The sequence below is a fragment of the Petaurus breviceps genome, unplaced genomic scaffold (assembly GCF_028583685.1).
Source record: "Petaurus breviceps papuanus isolate PSGF00001 unplaced genomic scaffold, PetGlider_PUasm1.0 140, whole genome shotgun sequence".
In the NCBI taxonomy this organism is placed as follows: Eukaryota; Metazoa; Chordata; class Mammalia; order Diprotodontia; family Petauridae; genus Petaurus; species Petaurus breviceps.
In genome coordinates this window covers 35996938-36013296 of record NW_027185698.1, presented here as the reverse complement: position 1 = coordinate 36013296, position 16359 = coordinate 35996938, and the positions used below count along the sequence as shown (strand labels likewise).

General features: G+C 42.8%; 1 protein-coding gene across 1 annotated transcript in view; it reads left to right on the top strand.

Annotated features, from left to right (window-relative positions):
* Nucleotides 1-1796: 1796 nt before the first annotated feature.
* The window catches only part of PPP2R2C (protein phosphatase 2 regulatory subunit Bgamma), a 397718-nt gene continuing 383155 nt past the window's right edge, over nt 1797-16359 (top strand). Inside the window, exons 1-2 of the mRNA XM_069070101.1 lie at nt 1797-2025; nt 2234-2314. Of these exons, the coding sequence (XP_068926202.1) occupies nt 2010-2025; nt 2234-2314 (97 nt within the window). The 5' untranslated portion in view covers nt 1797-2009. The remainder of the gene's footprint in view (nt 2026-2233; nt 2315-16359) is intronic.

Genomic DNA, 16359 nt, shown 5'->3' with positions numbered 1-16359 from the left:
TATGTTCTACTGTCCCAACTCTATAACTCACTCACCTTCTTTGTATTCTGTATTACTGACTTACTATTCATAAAAAAACCATCCTCACCACTGCATACTCCTTGACCATTACTCCCCTGCTTCCCAGGGCTGTAATGAAGAAGGTGTTTTCTAAACTTTCAAGGGCTTCAGAGATGAGCTCTCCTTGGAAAAACTCTGAGAAGCCAGTTTTCACTGAGGTGAAGATATGACTGACTGACTTCTCAAAGACATTTACATCTTAAAAGAGGACAAATGCTCTGCTTCATTTCAAAGATAAAAATTTCTGAAGGAATAACAAGTCTGGTGGAGTTTCAGTCATCTAGGAGGCAGTGGTGAGGATGGTTTTTCAGGGGGCAGAAAGCCATTTCTAGTACTCAGGATACCAAGTCTAAGGCCAGCCTTACAGTTTCATACTTTCCCCAGCTTAGTCACCAATATAGTCTTAAGATAAAGGAGATAGCCCTGGAGATAGGGGGAGGGGAAACTGGGCTTGGATCCTAGTTCTGGAGTTTGCAGCATGTTTGACTTTGGATACTTCTCAAACTCAGTTTCCTTATCTTAAAATGTTTGGACTTGGTGATGCCTTCCAGCTCAAAATTCCATGGTCCTAATAAACAAATCTGGCCAAGGGCCTCCCCCTCCCCCCCAAACCATTATGGTTCCTCTTCCTTTTGATTCTTGGTCTCTCTTTCCTTCCAATGCCTGACCCTCTTCCAGGTCTTTCGGAAAAACTTGGCGTGCACCATACCTGCTTTCCTCAGCAAGCAGCCCAACATGGGTATGAAACAAATTCTCCTTCCCCGAGATCATTCCTGACATTCCTAACAAGTCTGCCCCCTCTCTCTGCCCCCAGAACTCTGTGAGCCAGCCCTATACGCTGAGTCAGAGAGAGGGGAGAAGGGGCCCTTTATTAGATATCCTTAGGTAGCAGGTAGGGGGTAATATCCTTCCATCTCATGTACCCAGAGGCCAGAAGAAAGATCCCTTGGTTTGGTTTTTCTCTTTCCCAAGGAAAGGGGGCCAAAAAAGTCACTCATTAAAACAGACACGTAGGCCAGAGGGGCGTAGGGTACTTTTTCTGTGGAAGTTGCCAATCAGGTTGGAGATTTTTTTTTAACACTAAGCAATCTCCCCGGAACTTCTCCCGTCCAAAACACACAAGGAAGGAAGAAAAGGGTTCTCACAGGACTTGAAAGCTGGAAAAGTTCACCTCGATTTATTGAGGAACAGCCTGTCTCCCCAAGAAGAGGATTCAAACCCCAGGTCCTCTGACTTTAAAGCCAGGGTTTGTTCCCCTACCTCCCTTTGCTTCCTGACTCTAAGATACCCTGCTAGCTTTCGGCTACTTGTCACTCCTTCCCCACACTCGGGTTGGCAGGAGAGGGGATGGGGGACGGCGGCGGCGGAGTGATGATCCTTGGGGCGACTGTTTTTATTTCTTTCTAGGAGAGAGGTAAGAGATGGGTCGCTTCCTCCACTCTTCTCCCCCACCCCCAGACTCTCCAGGGCTCCGCATCAGTACAGCCATCCATCCACCTGTTGGGGCTAGTCGGAGCTAAGAGGGAGAGCAAGGGGAACCTTGGAGACCCCAGGCAGGCGCCCAGGCTCCCTCCCCGCCCTCCGGGCGGAGCCCGAGCTGGAGTGGAGCCGCCTTCCCTGCCTCCAGCCTTCCCCGCCCTCCTCCGCTTCCTCCCCCGGGCAGCTGCTTAGGTCTGCGCTGCCCGCCTGTACCACCCAGCTCTGCCGGGAGGAGAGGAGGGAGGAGGACGCGGAGGAGAGGGGGAAAGCTAGGAGGAGGAAAGAGAGGGCCAAAGCCGGGAGGAGGTGGTGGAGGAGGAGGAGGAGGGCTGGCAGCAGGCGGGGGAGCAGGAGCAGCGCCTGGTGCCCTGCGCGCCCACCCCAGGGAGCCCTTGGCTCTGACACCGAAACAACCTCAGAGCGCACTCCTTCTTGGCCAGCCCTCCTGCCAGGAGTCTCCGTCAGACTCCATGTCACAGAAGCCGGGTTAGCTGCTGCTTCTTTTTTTTCTTCTTCTCTTTTTGCCTTGTCTTCCCCGCCCCTACCCCACCCCCTCATCCTAGCTGATGCTTCCCATCCCACCTTCCCTCGAGCCCTCCCAGCTGCCAGCCTCCCGCAGCTGGGGGCCAGAGGCGCAGGCTCCTAGCCCGGGGTCTAAAGTTACTGACTGAGCTTTCCCTTTGCTGTTTGCTAGTTGGCGGCCCCCCAGGCGAAGAGGAAGTTGACTGGTGCTTGTATCAGCTCAATGGGACTGCCGAGTTTGAAGTCTCCGAAGGTAAGGGGCAGCAAACCCAGCGCAGAGATAGTGAAGGCTATTCCCGACTACTTGGGGCTGGGCTGTTGTCCCTGAGAATTCTCTCTGGGTTGGAGAAGGGGCGGGTGGGAAGCTGGGAGGCCGCGCTAATATGGACCGTGTCAATCCTCTTGGAACTTCTAGTAACACTGAAAGGTTTCTGGTGGTGTCCTCATCTGGTCCAAGTGGCTCTGATGGAGGTGTGTGTAAGAGGAAGGGGGGGGAGGGGTAGGAGAGGAGGGATGGAAGAATGGGGAGTGGTTGGGAGAGGTGTTAATTTTGGTTGGTGACTGAAGAGAAGTATTTTGCTCTAGGAGAGTATTGGAGACTACCAACAAGATTTCAGCTGCATTTGCTCTTATGTCTGAATTGGAACCAGAGAGGGCTGGGTGAATGATTTTTTTAGTCACTCCAGGCCATACTTCCGAAGTGCTTTGGGCAATTGAGAGATCTAGAGAACTTACCAAGTAGGACTAGAATTGTGGGCTATTTTTATTTGTTGTAGCTGCTTTCCTGAGAATTACACATGTCACTTTCCCTTCTCCGTGCCTCAGTTTCCTTCTCTGTAAAATGAGGGTGTTGAAGAAGGTGATCTCCTAAGTCTCTTTTAACTCTAAATCCTAGGAAAGTCAAGCAATTATGTTTGGAACCATAGGATCATAAATAGGGGTTAAAGGGACTTGAGATCGTTGTCTGGTCCACTTTGCCCTACCTCTCACTTTACAGAGGAAGGAAACTGAGGCTCAGAAAGGGGTTGTGCCTTGGCCAAAGTCAAAGAGGCAGTAGCTGAAGGAGGGGCAGTTGAGAAATATGTGTAGACAAAAATAACATGACCCCCCTCTAAAAAAAAAAAAACAACCCAAAACCCAACAATCTGTTTTCTGCTGAGATTTGGAAGAGAATGCAGGATCAGTAGGCAGAGATACTAAAAGGGTTTTCCAGATGGCAGGAACTGCTGAGAAATTTCTTACACCAATAGGGGCAAGATTGTGTGGTCAGACAGAACAGAACAGTCCTTAGAAATGGAAGGATGATTCCAGGCATTTGAATGCTGAAAAGTCTTAAAAGGAAACTCCATCTGTATGCAACGCTGTGTTTCCAGGCACTGAGAAACAATTTTTTTTTTGCATCGTCAGCTAAAACAGGAAGGAGGAGAGATTATTACAGGAAATTAAAACCTTTTCTTGACATATATGTAAACTACCCAACCTGGTTTCAAGTATTCTGAAAGGTGTGGAGTCCTCCCTTTCCCCCTTGAAGTGTACTTTTATTTGCAAAGCTATGTGATCCATTTAAAATTTTATTTCTATGGACTTCACTCATATTTAAAAGTCCTGCTCTTTTGTGAGACTGCATAGGAAATGCCTCCTCCCTTCCCCAACTCCTACACAGTACAATGACATATGACATAATATCAGGATTCATGATAGAAGGCTTCAATGTTATGTTTTACAAGTTGACATTACCTTAGACCCAGCTCAGGGGAAACTTTCATGTGAAGGAACAAGGTGACCAGCCTTAGCAAGCTCCAAGCAAATTTTCTCTTTCATACTCGTAGACTCCTAGAATTTCTGAGCTGGAAAGGACTAAGGAGCTTATTTAGTCTAACTCCCATGCAGAGCATGGATCTTGTCTCTAGCACTGCTGACAAGTCATTAGCTCACCTGAAGAACTCCTGTGATGGGGACCTCTCTCCAACCTCCCTTGTGTCACCTTTTCCCCCTCCCCCACCAGCACTTTCTGTTTTTGAACAGATCTAATTATTAGAAAAGAGGGTTAACTGGTACAGTAAAAAGTCAACTGGACTAGGAGCCAGGAGAGAGAAACCTGGGTTCAAATCCTCGTTCTGACATCAACTAGTTGTTGGATTCTGGGCACCAAGTCTTCAACCTCTGAGTTGTAGTTTCTTTACCTGTAAAAAGAAGGGATTGAACTAAGTAATCTCCAAGTCTTTCTAGTTCAAAACTCGTGACCAAGGTGATTCTTATACTGGGAGCTAGTTTCCCTCCCTGAAACTTCAGCCCGTTGGTATTAGCCCTGTCCTTCAGCACCAAGCACAAATTTAATCCCTTTCCCATATATAGCCAGTAAGAGACTTTAAGGCACCTCTCTGGGTGCCTTCCTCAAGTCTTTTTTTCTAGGCTAAGTATCCTCAGTGTTCCTTCTGTGTTGTGGGTGAAAACTGCATTGTCTTTTGTACTTCAAAGAACACTGTACTTGAACTCCAGACCTAACCCATACCTGGCTCAGTGGAATGCATTAGGACTCTGGATTCTAAATAAGAGGAAACCAATTGGTAATATAGCTCTTTTCAAGTATCTGTAAGAGAGATTTGACCTGTTCTGTTGGTCCTCATGTGGAAGAACTAGGAGCACTGAATGGAAATAGCAGAGAAGCAGATTTCAGCTTGATTTAAGGGAAAACAATCTTAATTAGAGGAGGCCAAATTTGAATAGGCTGCCTTGGCTAGCAGTGAATTCTTTCCTTATCTAAGGTTGTCATATGAAGGCTAGAGGACCACTACCTGGGCATGTCGTCAAAGGATTTTAGGGCAACTGTTGGTTGAACCAGATGGTATAGGAGGTGAGATTCTGTGTGAGATCCTGCAAGATACTGGTCAAGGACAATGTTTTGCTGGATATGCCAGTAAAATAGGTTTATAGGATTTAGAGTTTTAAGGAAATGTAGAGATCCTCAAGTTCAATCCTCTAATTTTACAGATTAGGAAACTGAGACCCAGTGAAGTGAAACGATTTATTCACCAACACAGAGACACCAAAGTAATAAAGCTAGCATTTGAAGATAGACCTTTTGACTCCAGATAGGCTTTCCCATAATTATAGTTTCCTTTCATGCCTGATGCTTGGATTCTGGAATCCAAGTGACTTTGTTGGCCTGAATTATTTTTCCCAAACAAAGGGGACTTAAGTACCATTAGGTACCAAACATTTCTATCAGAGATGTCCCAGAATTGAATGGTCTAACTTAAGAGATAGTGGATTCCCTTCCGTTTAAGGGGATACAGAATGATCACTTGCTGGGAAGGTTGATAGAGGTCAGGTGGGCATTGGACTAGCTAACTTTGGAGGTCCCTGCCAATTTGAAGATGTTGAGGTTCTGTGACATTGCATCTGTGCAAAGAAAGTGTTTGCCAATGAAAAGCTTTGCTCATCAAGATAGTAGATTTCTCTATGGGCCTTCCTCTAGAGGTTTTGCTTAGCCTTGGTTCTGAGGTCATTGTCAACTTCATAGTTAGACTATAAACTCCACAAATGCCCTGAGGGATAGAATTGCTCTCCTGTTTCCATTTTGGCTTCCCAAGTGCTTACACAGCCTTCTTTTTCACAATGGGTCTTAGTAAATATTGGTGATTCACAAACGGTTCAGTTGGTAGTTATCCAAACACTATGAGATGCTGTATTTTAATGAACTTAAATAGTGATGTTGTTGTTCGTGTGCATATGTGTGTATTTCTTCTTTCAAACTATGACTTGGACCCCAGAAGAGATAGCCATGATTACCTGGTAATGAAATGTTTTAGAACTCATTTTATTTATTTATTTTTAAAGCATAATTTTTCTGAAATTCTTGTGTTTTTAGCCCCTTGGGACTCTGGCAGTGATGTCCATGACTCTGCTATATAATATAAGGCTAATATAAGCAGTGGGCAGCTAATAACTGGCAGTCTGCATGTCATGAATATTGTATTTTGAAAATTTATGGTCTCTGACAAATTTTCTGCCTGTTTGTTCTCTATTTGGGTGTTGGGAGAGATCTTTTGCCTTTGGGCTAAAAAACTCTAATGCAGATTCACTTTCCCTAAATAGTTTCCTGAATACATTGGAATGTTTGTCACTTACAGGGTTTCTAAATTTAGGTTTGACTCTGTGATTCCTTCCCAGGAGACATGTTGACAGCAATTGTTAAGGCAACAAATGCTAATGAGTGGAAATCTGGATACACAACACTCAGCTTGGCCTTGGGACATCACCCTTTCCTTCTGGGAACCATAGTACAACTTAATTTCCTAAGGGATGCACCTGTTTATACATCTGAAACTCTCTTCTATATCAGCAACTCACATTTATCCAGTATTTTGTTAGGTTTTCACATCTCTTATCTCCAATGATCCTTATAATGCTCCAGGGAGGTAGGGAGTGCAAATATTAATGAAAATAATAATATCTAAATTTATATAGCACCTTAAGGTTTGCAGAACACTTTATAGAGTTTATCTCAGTCCATTCTCCCAACAGTCCTGGGAGGTAGGTGTTATTATCATCCCTATTTCACAAATTGGGGCTGAGAGAGATTACATAACTTTCCAAGAGTCACACAGCTAGTAAATGTCTGAGGAGGGATTCGAATTCAGGGCTTTCTAACTCCAAATCCAGTACTCTACCCATTGTGCCATCTAGATTACAGATGAGGAAACAATGTTTTCAGAGAGCCTTGGACTCAGGAGAATTAAATTGGAAGTACTTTATTAGTGGGTAGTACTAGTAGCAGTACCACTACTACATGAACAAGGCATTTGACCACAATGGACCTCAGTTTCCTCATTTGTAAATTGAAAGGATTGGACTGGATGAGATCATCCATAAGGTAACTCCTAACTTTAAATCTTATGATCCTTTAGGAATTTCAGAATGACGCTTATGGTTACCGAGCTTTCCACTGTGTAGTCTCTTACATCACAGACTTGTCTTTTAGGTATGTCCAGAGTAAAGTAGACCTTTTAGCAATGATAGGATTAGTATATTCAATGCAGATATTTCCCACACTGTACTTAAAAGAGCTCTAGATTTGGCTGGGTTCATTCCAGTCCTGCCTATACCACTACTTGTGTGATTGTGGACAAATTACCAACTCTTGAGTTTCTTCTTCTGTAAAAAAAGTTTCTAAGTTTTCTCATCTGTAGAAAGGGAGAAATAATAATTGTGCTAGCTGCCTCCCAAAGGCTGTTGTGAATAGAGTGCTTCCTGTCCTTGAAAGCACATCAGAATTGATGGGTATCATTTGGGTTCCCCATCAAAATAAAAAATCTGCCATGCAGAAGAACCTATTTATATCAAAATCACTACTTTGATCCTGCTTTCTTAGATATGGTCAATATATGTTATATTGTATACTTTCATCTGAGGCCAGATAATAGACTTAAGTTGCCTCTATAAAAATTGAAAGTCACAGGCTTTAGAAATAAGAGACTTTAGATTAGTAGTCCAACTCTTTCATTTTACAGAAGAGACAACAGAGGCACTGGCAGGTTAAGACCAAGTTAAAGAGGTTACAGGTAGAAAGAAGACCTAGGATTCAAACCCACACTCTCTAAGTCGAGACCCATTGCTCTTATCCAGGATCACCCAGGTGGCAAATAGCTGAGCTAGGCTTTAAAGTCACTCCTTATCACTGGAGATTCAATGCTTTTTTTTCTGCTATACCATGATACTTTCTTATGTGTCCTATATGGATCAATTATACAGAGATTCAGTAGCAACTGCCTATTTGAATTTTATTGTGGAAACCCCTCCTGTGAGGGGAGAGGAGGTCAAGTGAGGAAGGGAGATGAAAATTGGGCACATTCCCTGATCCCTGAGAGTTCCTAGTTTAGTAGGGGGATCAGACACACCAAGAAACTTATGGCTTACAGTACTACTTGACAATTTTATCATAGGGTCCTAGGTTTAGAGCCAGAAGGGATGTTGGAGACTGTCTAATCTAACCCCTCATTTTACAGTCAAGGGAACTGAGGCCTGAGAGGTTTGGTGACTTGCCTAAAATTAGAGAGGTAGTAAATGTCTGAGGCAGAATTCGTACCCAGGTCTTCTGACTCCAAATTTTCCTTGGATTAGAGAGGGGTAAGAGACCTTCTCCGCCACCAACAGCAATAGGCTGTAGCTTAGGAGGCATTTAAACCATTTTCATTCCCTGATTATGCTGCTTATTAGCTGTGTGTCCTTGGCCAAGATGCTTTTCCTTTCTGAGCCTTAGTGTCCTCATCTAGAAGATGAAGGGTTTAGATTAGTTGATCTCTGAGGTCTTTTCCAGCTGAGTAATTCTAAGATTTTAAGATTCTTGGTGATAACGTGGTATAGCTTTGCATTTGTCATCAGACTGGAATTGGGCTAGAATTTCAGGTTCTGATGCTAAGTTTTTGAAACTGGGCAAATTACCACATCTCTTAGCCTTTAGTTTTCTAATGGGGGTGACAATATTTACACCATCTACTTCTTCAGATTGTTGTGTGGAAAACACTTCGGATACTTTAAAATATACATACTATCATTGCGAATGCTACTCTTATCCATCAAGGCTCAGCTCATGTCCTCTGTTCTGTAGGAAGTCATTCCTGGTCCCCCCAGCTTCTACTGCTTTCCTTTCTCAGATTTCCCTCTATCTAGTCTGTATATGTTGTGTATGTACCAAGTTATTTGTGTGTTCCCATTAGAAAGGGAAGTCCTCAAGGTCAAAGACAGTTTTTGCCTTTCTTTGTCTCCCTAGTACTTTGCACACATGAGACATGTGGCAGTTAGATTGTCATATAGGAAAATGCTGGGCTTGGAATCAGGAAGAGCTGAATTCAGATCCTACTTTGGATACTCTATATTCATGGCTCTCAGTTTCAGTGTCCTCATTTGTATAATGGGATAATAATAGCACCTATCTCACAGGGTTATTGTGATGCTCTGACATATCTAAAGAGCTTTGTAAATTTTAAAGCACCGCATAATAAAAGTGCTTATTGACTGAATGACTGATTGCATGGTGTATGAGTTCTATAATTCAGATGTTCTATAATTAAGGTCAGGGGACAGTGAACTGGTGCAGTAGATACAGTGCTGGACCTGGAGTCAGCAAAACTCATCTTTCTGAGTTCAAATCTGGCCTCAGACAGGTACTAGCTGTGTGACCTTGGGCAAGTCACTTAACTCTGCCTTAGTTTCGTCATCTGTAAAATGAGCTGGAGGAGGAAATAGCAAACCACTCCAGTATCTTTGCCAAGACAGCCCCAGATAGGGTCATGATGAGTTGGACAAAAATTGAAATGACTGAACAACAAATTAAGTTCAAGTAAAAAGTGTGTGTGTGTGTGTGTGTGTAAATTTTACACATGTGTGCCATAGTAGTTAAAGCTTACCTAAATGATTCCCGTACTAGGGCTCTTCAAGCCTAGGCAATGGTATCAGCCAGGAAAATAGCAAGCATTTAGGTTCTCTTACCACAGTACTTTATATGGAAGTGCTTCCTCCTCTATGAGGAAGAATTCTCTCCTCCAACAAATGATGATAGCAAAGGAATCAGCTTCCAGTTGGGTGGGAGGGTGAGAGGGCTGAGCATGAGATGTGAGCCTGGCTACACTGTTTTTCTGATCTATTTATTTGTTTGTTCATTTATTTTTAACATTTAAATTTTTTTTTTTTTGGTTTTCAAATTCTCTTCTTCCCTCCCACCTTGCCACCATCTTGAGAAGACAAGCAATAAATCAGTCATACATGTAAAGTAATGCAGAATGTATTTCCATATTAGTCATGTTGCCAAAAAAAAAAAAGACACGAAACATAAAGAGAGTAAAAAAGTGGGCTTCAATTTACACTCAGAGTTCATTAGTTCTCTCTCTGGAGGTGGGTAGAATTTTTCAAGTGTCTTTTGGAATTGTCTTGAATTATTGTGTTGATCAGAATAGCTAAGTCTGTTGATCATTGTACAATATTGCTGGTACTGTGTACAATGTTCTCCTGGTTCTGCTCACTTCACTTTGTATCAGTTCATATAGGACTTCCCAGGTTTTTCTGAAATCTTCCTGCTTGTCAATTCTTTTTTTTTTTTTTTGCCTTTTGGAGGGCAATTGGGGTTAAGTAACTTGCCCAAGGTTACACGGCTAGTTTTTTTTTGGTGTGGGTGTTAAGTGTCTGAGGCTGGAACCAAACCTCGGGTCCTCCTGACTCCAGGGCCAACCATTTTACTAACTGTGCCACCTAGCCCCCCCTTGCTTGTCATTTCTTATAGCACAGTACTCTTCTATCACAATCATATACTGCAACTTGTTCAGTCATTCCCCAGTTGATGGACATCCCTTCAATTTCCAAATCTTTCTGACTATACTGTTTTACCCCTCTTTAATTCAAGCTTTTTCAGGAAGGCAAATAATGATATTCATAATGGTGCCATATATTTTGGGAAAGAAAGATTTGGACTTGGTCTGCTTTAGGGATTTACCTAACGTCACCTAACTGATTTGTGGCAGAGATGGGACTAGGACAATCAGCCACTCATGTTTTAATAGCATTTCACAATATACCTTCCTCACAGCAACCATTTGAGATAGGGTAAGTATGATGCAGGCCATTTTACAGATGATGAAACTGAGGCTCAGCAAGATGAAGTGACTTGCCCATTTATTAAATGTCATGAATCAGACCCAATTTCTTGATTTCAGGTAGAGATTTTTATCTGTTTTACTTTGCTAAACTAACTGTAACCCAAGTCTCTTACTGTTCAATTCTTGATTTCATTTATATAGTAGTTATTTCCATGAACACATCAATTTGTTCCTCAGTATACCTCTTTTCATCTGTAAAATGAGGATAATATTTGCATTGTAAACAAATATTTGCATTGTAAAATGAAGATAATATTTTGTAAGTATTAAATGGCTAGTATAAGCAAACCACTTTGTCTCAGTAAGATGAAATGTAATAACTACAATGTAAATTGTTATTGTTCAGTTGTGTCCAACTCTTTGTGACCCCATTTGGGGTTTTCTTGGCAAAGGTACTGGAGTGGTTTGTCATTTCCTTCTTCAGCTCATTTTATAGATAAGGAAATGAGGCAGAGCTAAGTGACTTGCCCAGGGTCACACACCTACCTAGTAGGTGAATGTCTGTGGCAGAATCTAAACTTAGGTCTTCCTGATTCCAAGCCCAGTTTACCATCTAGCTGCCTCAACAATGTAAATAGTTGTTTTTATTCTTATATCTGCACAGCCCTAAACAGATATCCTGTCATTTAGCTAATTATTCTGATAGGGATTTGGGGGGGAACCAATTTGCATGAAATACTGCCTGACAGTCAGGACAGGTTGACCTAAGCAAAAGGAGATCCCAGCCTGAATATCTCTAAGAGGGCTGCAGCTTCTATCCTTGAATATGATTCCAGGTTCAGATTCTTACTCGCGTACAATCTGATTGACTCTTGGTCAAATTACTTCTCTCTGGATCTCAGTAAAGTGGAGGGATTGGACTTTATCGTTGAGGTCTTTTTCTCTCTAACATTCTGCCGAATCTGTGAGTGTGTGAAGAGTGTGTGAAAGGGAGTCATATGTAGTAAGTCTGGAAAGGTTGGCTGGGTGCTAGATTGTGGAGGGCTTTAAATGCCAGACTGAATTGTGTGTGGGTGTCACTATAGCTTGGATTTTGAGATTAGGGAAGTTGGAGATGATAGAGACATCTCCTTCCCTTGGTGTACCTTTGGTGTTCCATGCACCCAAGACAGAGTCAGCTGTGTCTCAATTGAATTGCACAAGGTACAGATGTGAAAAATAAAAAAAATGCTTCTTGTGGTCACAGTCTAATTAGCAGGAACAGTCATCAGCTCTGTTTTGACACTCCTTAAAAGTACCTGAGAACATCTCTCTGCAAGCTTATACTTAATATTCGCCAGCACTTGTGTTCTCCATTATATTAATTTGTTTATATTATAGGTATGGGTCAGTTAATCCCTTAGCAGCCTGAGGGACTGCTGATGTGCAGTGTTCTGTGGAAATCAAGAAATCCACAGCAGGTGGAAATGGGTCATTGATTTTAAGACTTTAGCTTGGCTTGCCTGTTATTCTAACATTTTTCACACTACAAATGGTTCAGTCAATCTGATTGGCAAACATTTATTAAGGTTGACTATATGCTAAGACTAGGCAGTAGGGACTAGTCAAAGACAAAAATGAAACATTCCCTGCCCTCTTGAGGGCTACATTCTATTTGGGAGGAACACATGTTCATATATAAGTGGAAACAAAATATATAAAAGAGAAATACAAAGTAGGTCTTTGTAGGGGGTGGAAAGGCACTAGCAGATGGGAGAAATAAAGGAAGGCATTTAGACAGTAAATTTGAGCTGAATTTTGAAGGAAAGTAGGGATGATAGGAGGCAGAGAAAAGGGAGCTTGGGATAATTCCAGGCATGGGGGAGAGCCTGTGCAAAGTCATGGAGATAGAAGAAGGAGCATCATATGTGAAAAATAGCAAGAAGAAAAGTTTCCCAGGACTGTGGAATATATGAAGAGACTAATACCAATGCTGGAAAGGTAGTTTGGGGCTAAGTTGAAAATGCCTGTAAGTGCCTTTGGATGTGATGATTTATACCTGCCATTTTGGTTAGGGATGGGACTTTGGGCTTCTGTAAAATGAAGGGCCAGACTCTTCCAGGAGGTCCATTTCAGCTCTAAGGGTGTGTGATTCTATTTTCCATTGGCTGGATGACCTCTTAGGCTGTTGGACATTAGTTTCTTGTTCAACATGTGACGTAATATTTATGCAAAATTATGGAGACCAACCTGAGCTATTTGGCAAATTTTGCAATGAGGCACCCTTCCTGCCAAAATACTTAAGAGGTACAGAAAAAATCTCTTTGTACCTTCTCTTGTATAGACAATAAACTATCCCCTATCCCTGTTTCTATTGCATTATTGACTAAACTGTCAGCATCAGGTCATTCAGTAATGGTTTCAAATGAATATTGAATGGTTCTCATCAGGGACAGTAGAGTGGAACCCTCATGCTTGGACCCTCACATTTCTGTAGCCGATGCACTACATGAGGAAATGGCAAAAGAAAATAAAAAGCTAACCCTGAATATAATTCACGAGAATGGCTGGACCTGAGTAATCACCTACAGAAGAAATCCTCTTTTACCCTTTCCCCTCCTCCCCAATCCAACATAAGAGGGTCCCAGGCTACAGTGCAAAGTCTGCTGCTGATTTAGGAACACAGAGCCACAGTGGATGTGCATCCTCAAACTGCTGTTTATTGTCTCCCTCCTTGTTTTATAAGCAACTGGGGTTGGGAGGGAATAAAGAATTTCCAGCTGGAGCCTGGGCAGTTCCAACTGGGGTAGCCCCCTTACCTCTGACAAAATGTGCCTATCAATCACGAGTTTCTTCATTTTCATTACATCACAACTCAGAACTTCTCCCCTCTATTTGTGTTCTTGGTCTTATCCCCTCCTGTTGCCTGTGGGGAACTTTCCCTGTTAATCTCTCTTCTTCTTTCTGTTTTTCCTCCTCCTTTTCCCTCTCCCCCTCCCTCTAACTTTCCCTCTCCACCAGTCTCTCCCTCTGTCCCTCTCTGCCTCAGTCCCTCCCCCTTCTTCTCTCTTCCCCTCCCTCTATCTCTCCCCCTCCCTTTCCCTCTGTCCCTCTCTGTCTCTGTCCCTCCCTCTCCCTCTATCTCTCTCCGTCTTACCCCTCCATCTTTCTCTCTCACTCTCTTTCTGTCTCTGTCCCTCTATCTCTCCCCCTCCCTCTCCCTCAGCCCTCCCTCTGTCTCTCCCTCTGTTCCTCTTTCTCCCTCTCTCCCTCCTTCTCCCTCTTTCCCCCTCATTCTCCTCCCCTCCCTCTTAGTCCTCCTCCTTGCCCCCTCACCATCCTCCTCCCTCTTTCTCACCTACAAACCAGCTACAGACATGCTTAGGTCATAGAATCATAGGTCTAGATCTAGAATGAACCTTAGAATGTAACTTCTTGTGAGTAGGTATTGTCTCATTCTTTGTATTGGTATCTTTAGTGCCTGGTGTTTCATTTCAATTTAATAAAAAAAAACTCTGAAACATTTCTTAAAGGCATACCACCTGTAAGGCGCTCTGTAAAATGCTGAGTAAGCAACAATAAAAAGTTGTCCTCAAGAGGCTTACAATCTGTACACAGATAGTGAGTAAAGAGGGAAAGGAGGAATCAGGCTGAGTGCTCTAGAAATATTTGAAGAGGGAGAAGCAGTAACTAGGGGGATGAAGAAAGGCTTCAGGGAGTACCTGACATCTTAGCTGAGCCTTGAAAGGCAATAGGAACATTGTTGTCTGTGTATCCTCAGTGCCTAGGACCTGACACATAGTAGATGCTTAATAAATGTGTGTTGATCGACTACAGATGAGATAATTGAGACCAAAATAGGTTAAGTGACTTGCCCAGGGTCACACAGACATTGAAGTGGCAGAGTCAGGATTCATCCTCAGACCCTGGGCTTCCAAGTTCTCTCCTCTTTCCATTGTACCAAAACCTTAACTCGACTGCCATCCCTTCAAACGAACATTCTACATCTCCCTTCCTTTTCATGGCCACACTCTTAGAAGAATTGGCAACACTTTCTGCCTCCCCTTCCTCAACACCCATTCACTTTTCAACCTCTTGAAGTCTGGCTTCAAAGCCCTTCACTTTACTAAACTGGCTTTTTCTTCATCTTCCTACTCCTTCACCTCTCTGAAAACTTTGAAAGCATTGACCACTGCTTTCTCCTAAACACTTTCTCTTCTCTCAGTTTCCATGACCTTGCCCTGCCTTGGTTGTCCTTCTCCTGGTCAGCCCACTCCTCTTCAGTTTTCTTTCTGGCTCATCATCTCTCTCCCATCCTCTAAGCATGACTGGCCTTCAGAGTTCAGTCCTGGGCTGACTTCACTTCTCTCTTGACATGCTCCCTCTTCTTGATCTCCTCAGTTCCTATTGGTTCAATGATCTCTATGAAGATGACTGACAAATCTACGTACCCAGTGACAGTCTTTCTCCCAAGTACTGGTCCCTAATGTCCAGCTACTTGCTGGACATCTCCACTTGGACTTTCCATCACCATGTCCAAAACAGAACTTAGCCTCTTCCCTTCTAAACTTGACCTTCTTCCAGATGTCCTTATTTGCATTAAAAGCTTCCAGTCAAACAGGCTTGAAACTTCAGATTTATCTTTGATGTTTTTCCTCTTTCACCCTCCTACATATTTAATCAGTTTCTGACCCTTGTCATTTCTACCTCTTCAGTCTCTCATTTACTCCTTTTCTCCACTCACATACCCACTATCCTATTTCAGGGTCGTCTCCTCTCTATTCTTATAGACTATTGTAATTGCTTCTTAATTGTCCTTCCAACTTCTTTCTTAAATATCCATTTCACAACTGCCAAGATAATCTTCTTAAAACACAGATCTGACCATCTTACTCTCTTTTCAATGGCTCCCTATTTTAGTTTAAAATATAGATTCTTCACACTGTTGCTTGAAGCCTTACATGGTCTGGTTTTCACCTACCTTTCCAGCATTATATAAATTACTCCCCTTCAAGCACTCCTAAATTTTGGCCAGATTGAATCACCAGCAATTCAGTGAACTTGACATTCTGTTGCCAACCTTTGCATTTGCATATGCCTTTATCCTCGTCTGGCATGCACACCTTTTTCATCCCCCACCTCTTAGAATCAATCCATCAATTAGCATTTATTAAGCACCTACTCTGTGTCAGGTACTGAGAATACTCTACAACAGTGCTCCTGTCTTCCTTCAAGGCTCAGCTAAGATGCCATCTGTTTCCTGAAACCTTTCTTGGTCCCTCTAATTGCTTCTTTCCTTCTTCAAATATATCGAGAGCATACAGCCTGCTTCCTTCTTCCATTCCTTAGCTGAGTGCAACTCCCTAGCAGACTGTTAGCTTTTTGAAGGCAGGGACTGTTTTGTTTTTATCATCCCATTTCCAGCTTCTTTCAGAGTGTCTTGCAGTTAGTATGCCTTTAGTAATGTTTCTGAATTGAGTTGACTTGAAATGAAATGTCCCAGTGTGATCACAGTCCAGGCAACTTCCTTGTAAGTAACCCCTTGCTACTTACAAGGGACGCCCTCTCTTTTCTGGTGTTTGCCATGGTTATATATGTGCAGATCTGTAGAATGCTCACAGAGTGTCAGATTGCTTGATTCATAGTGCTGCAGCAAGAAAGGAAATCATGATTTTGCTCCCAAATGAGGGGAAACTATGGTAACATGCGTGAGCTTCCTTTCTTGCTA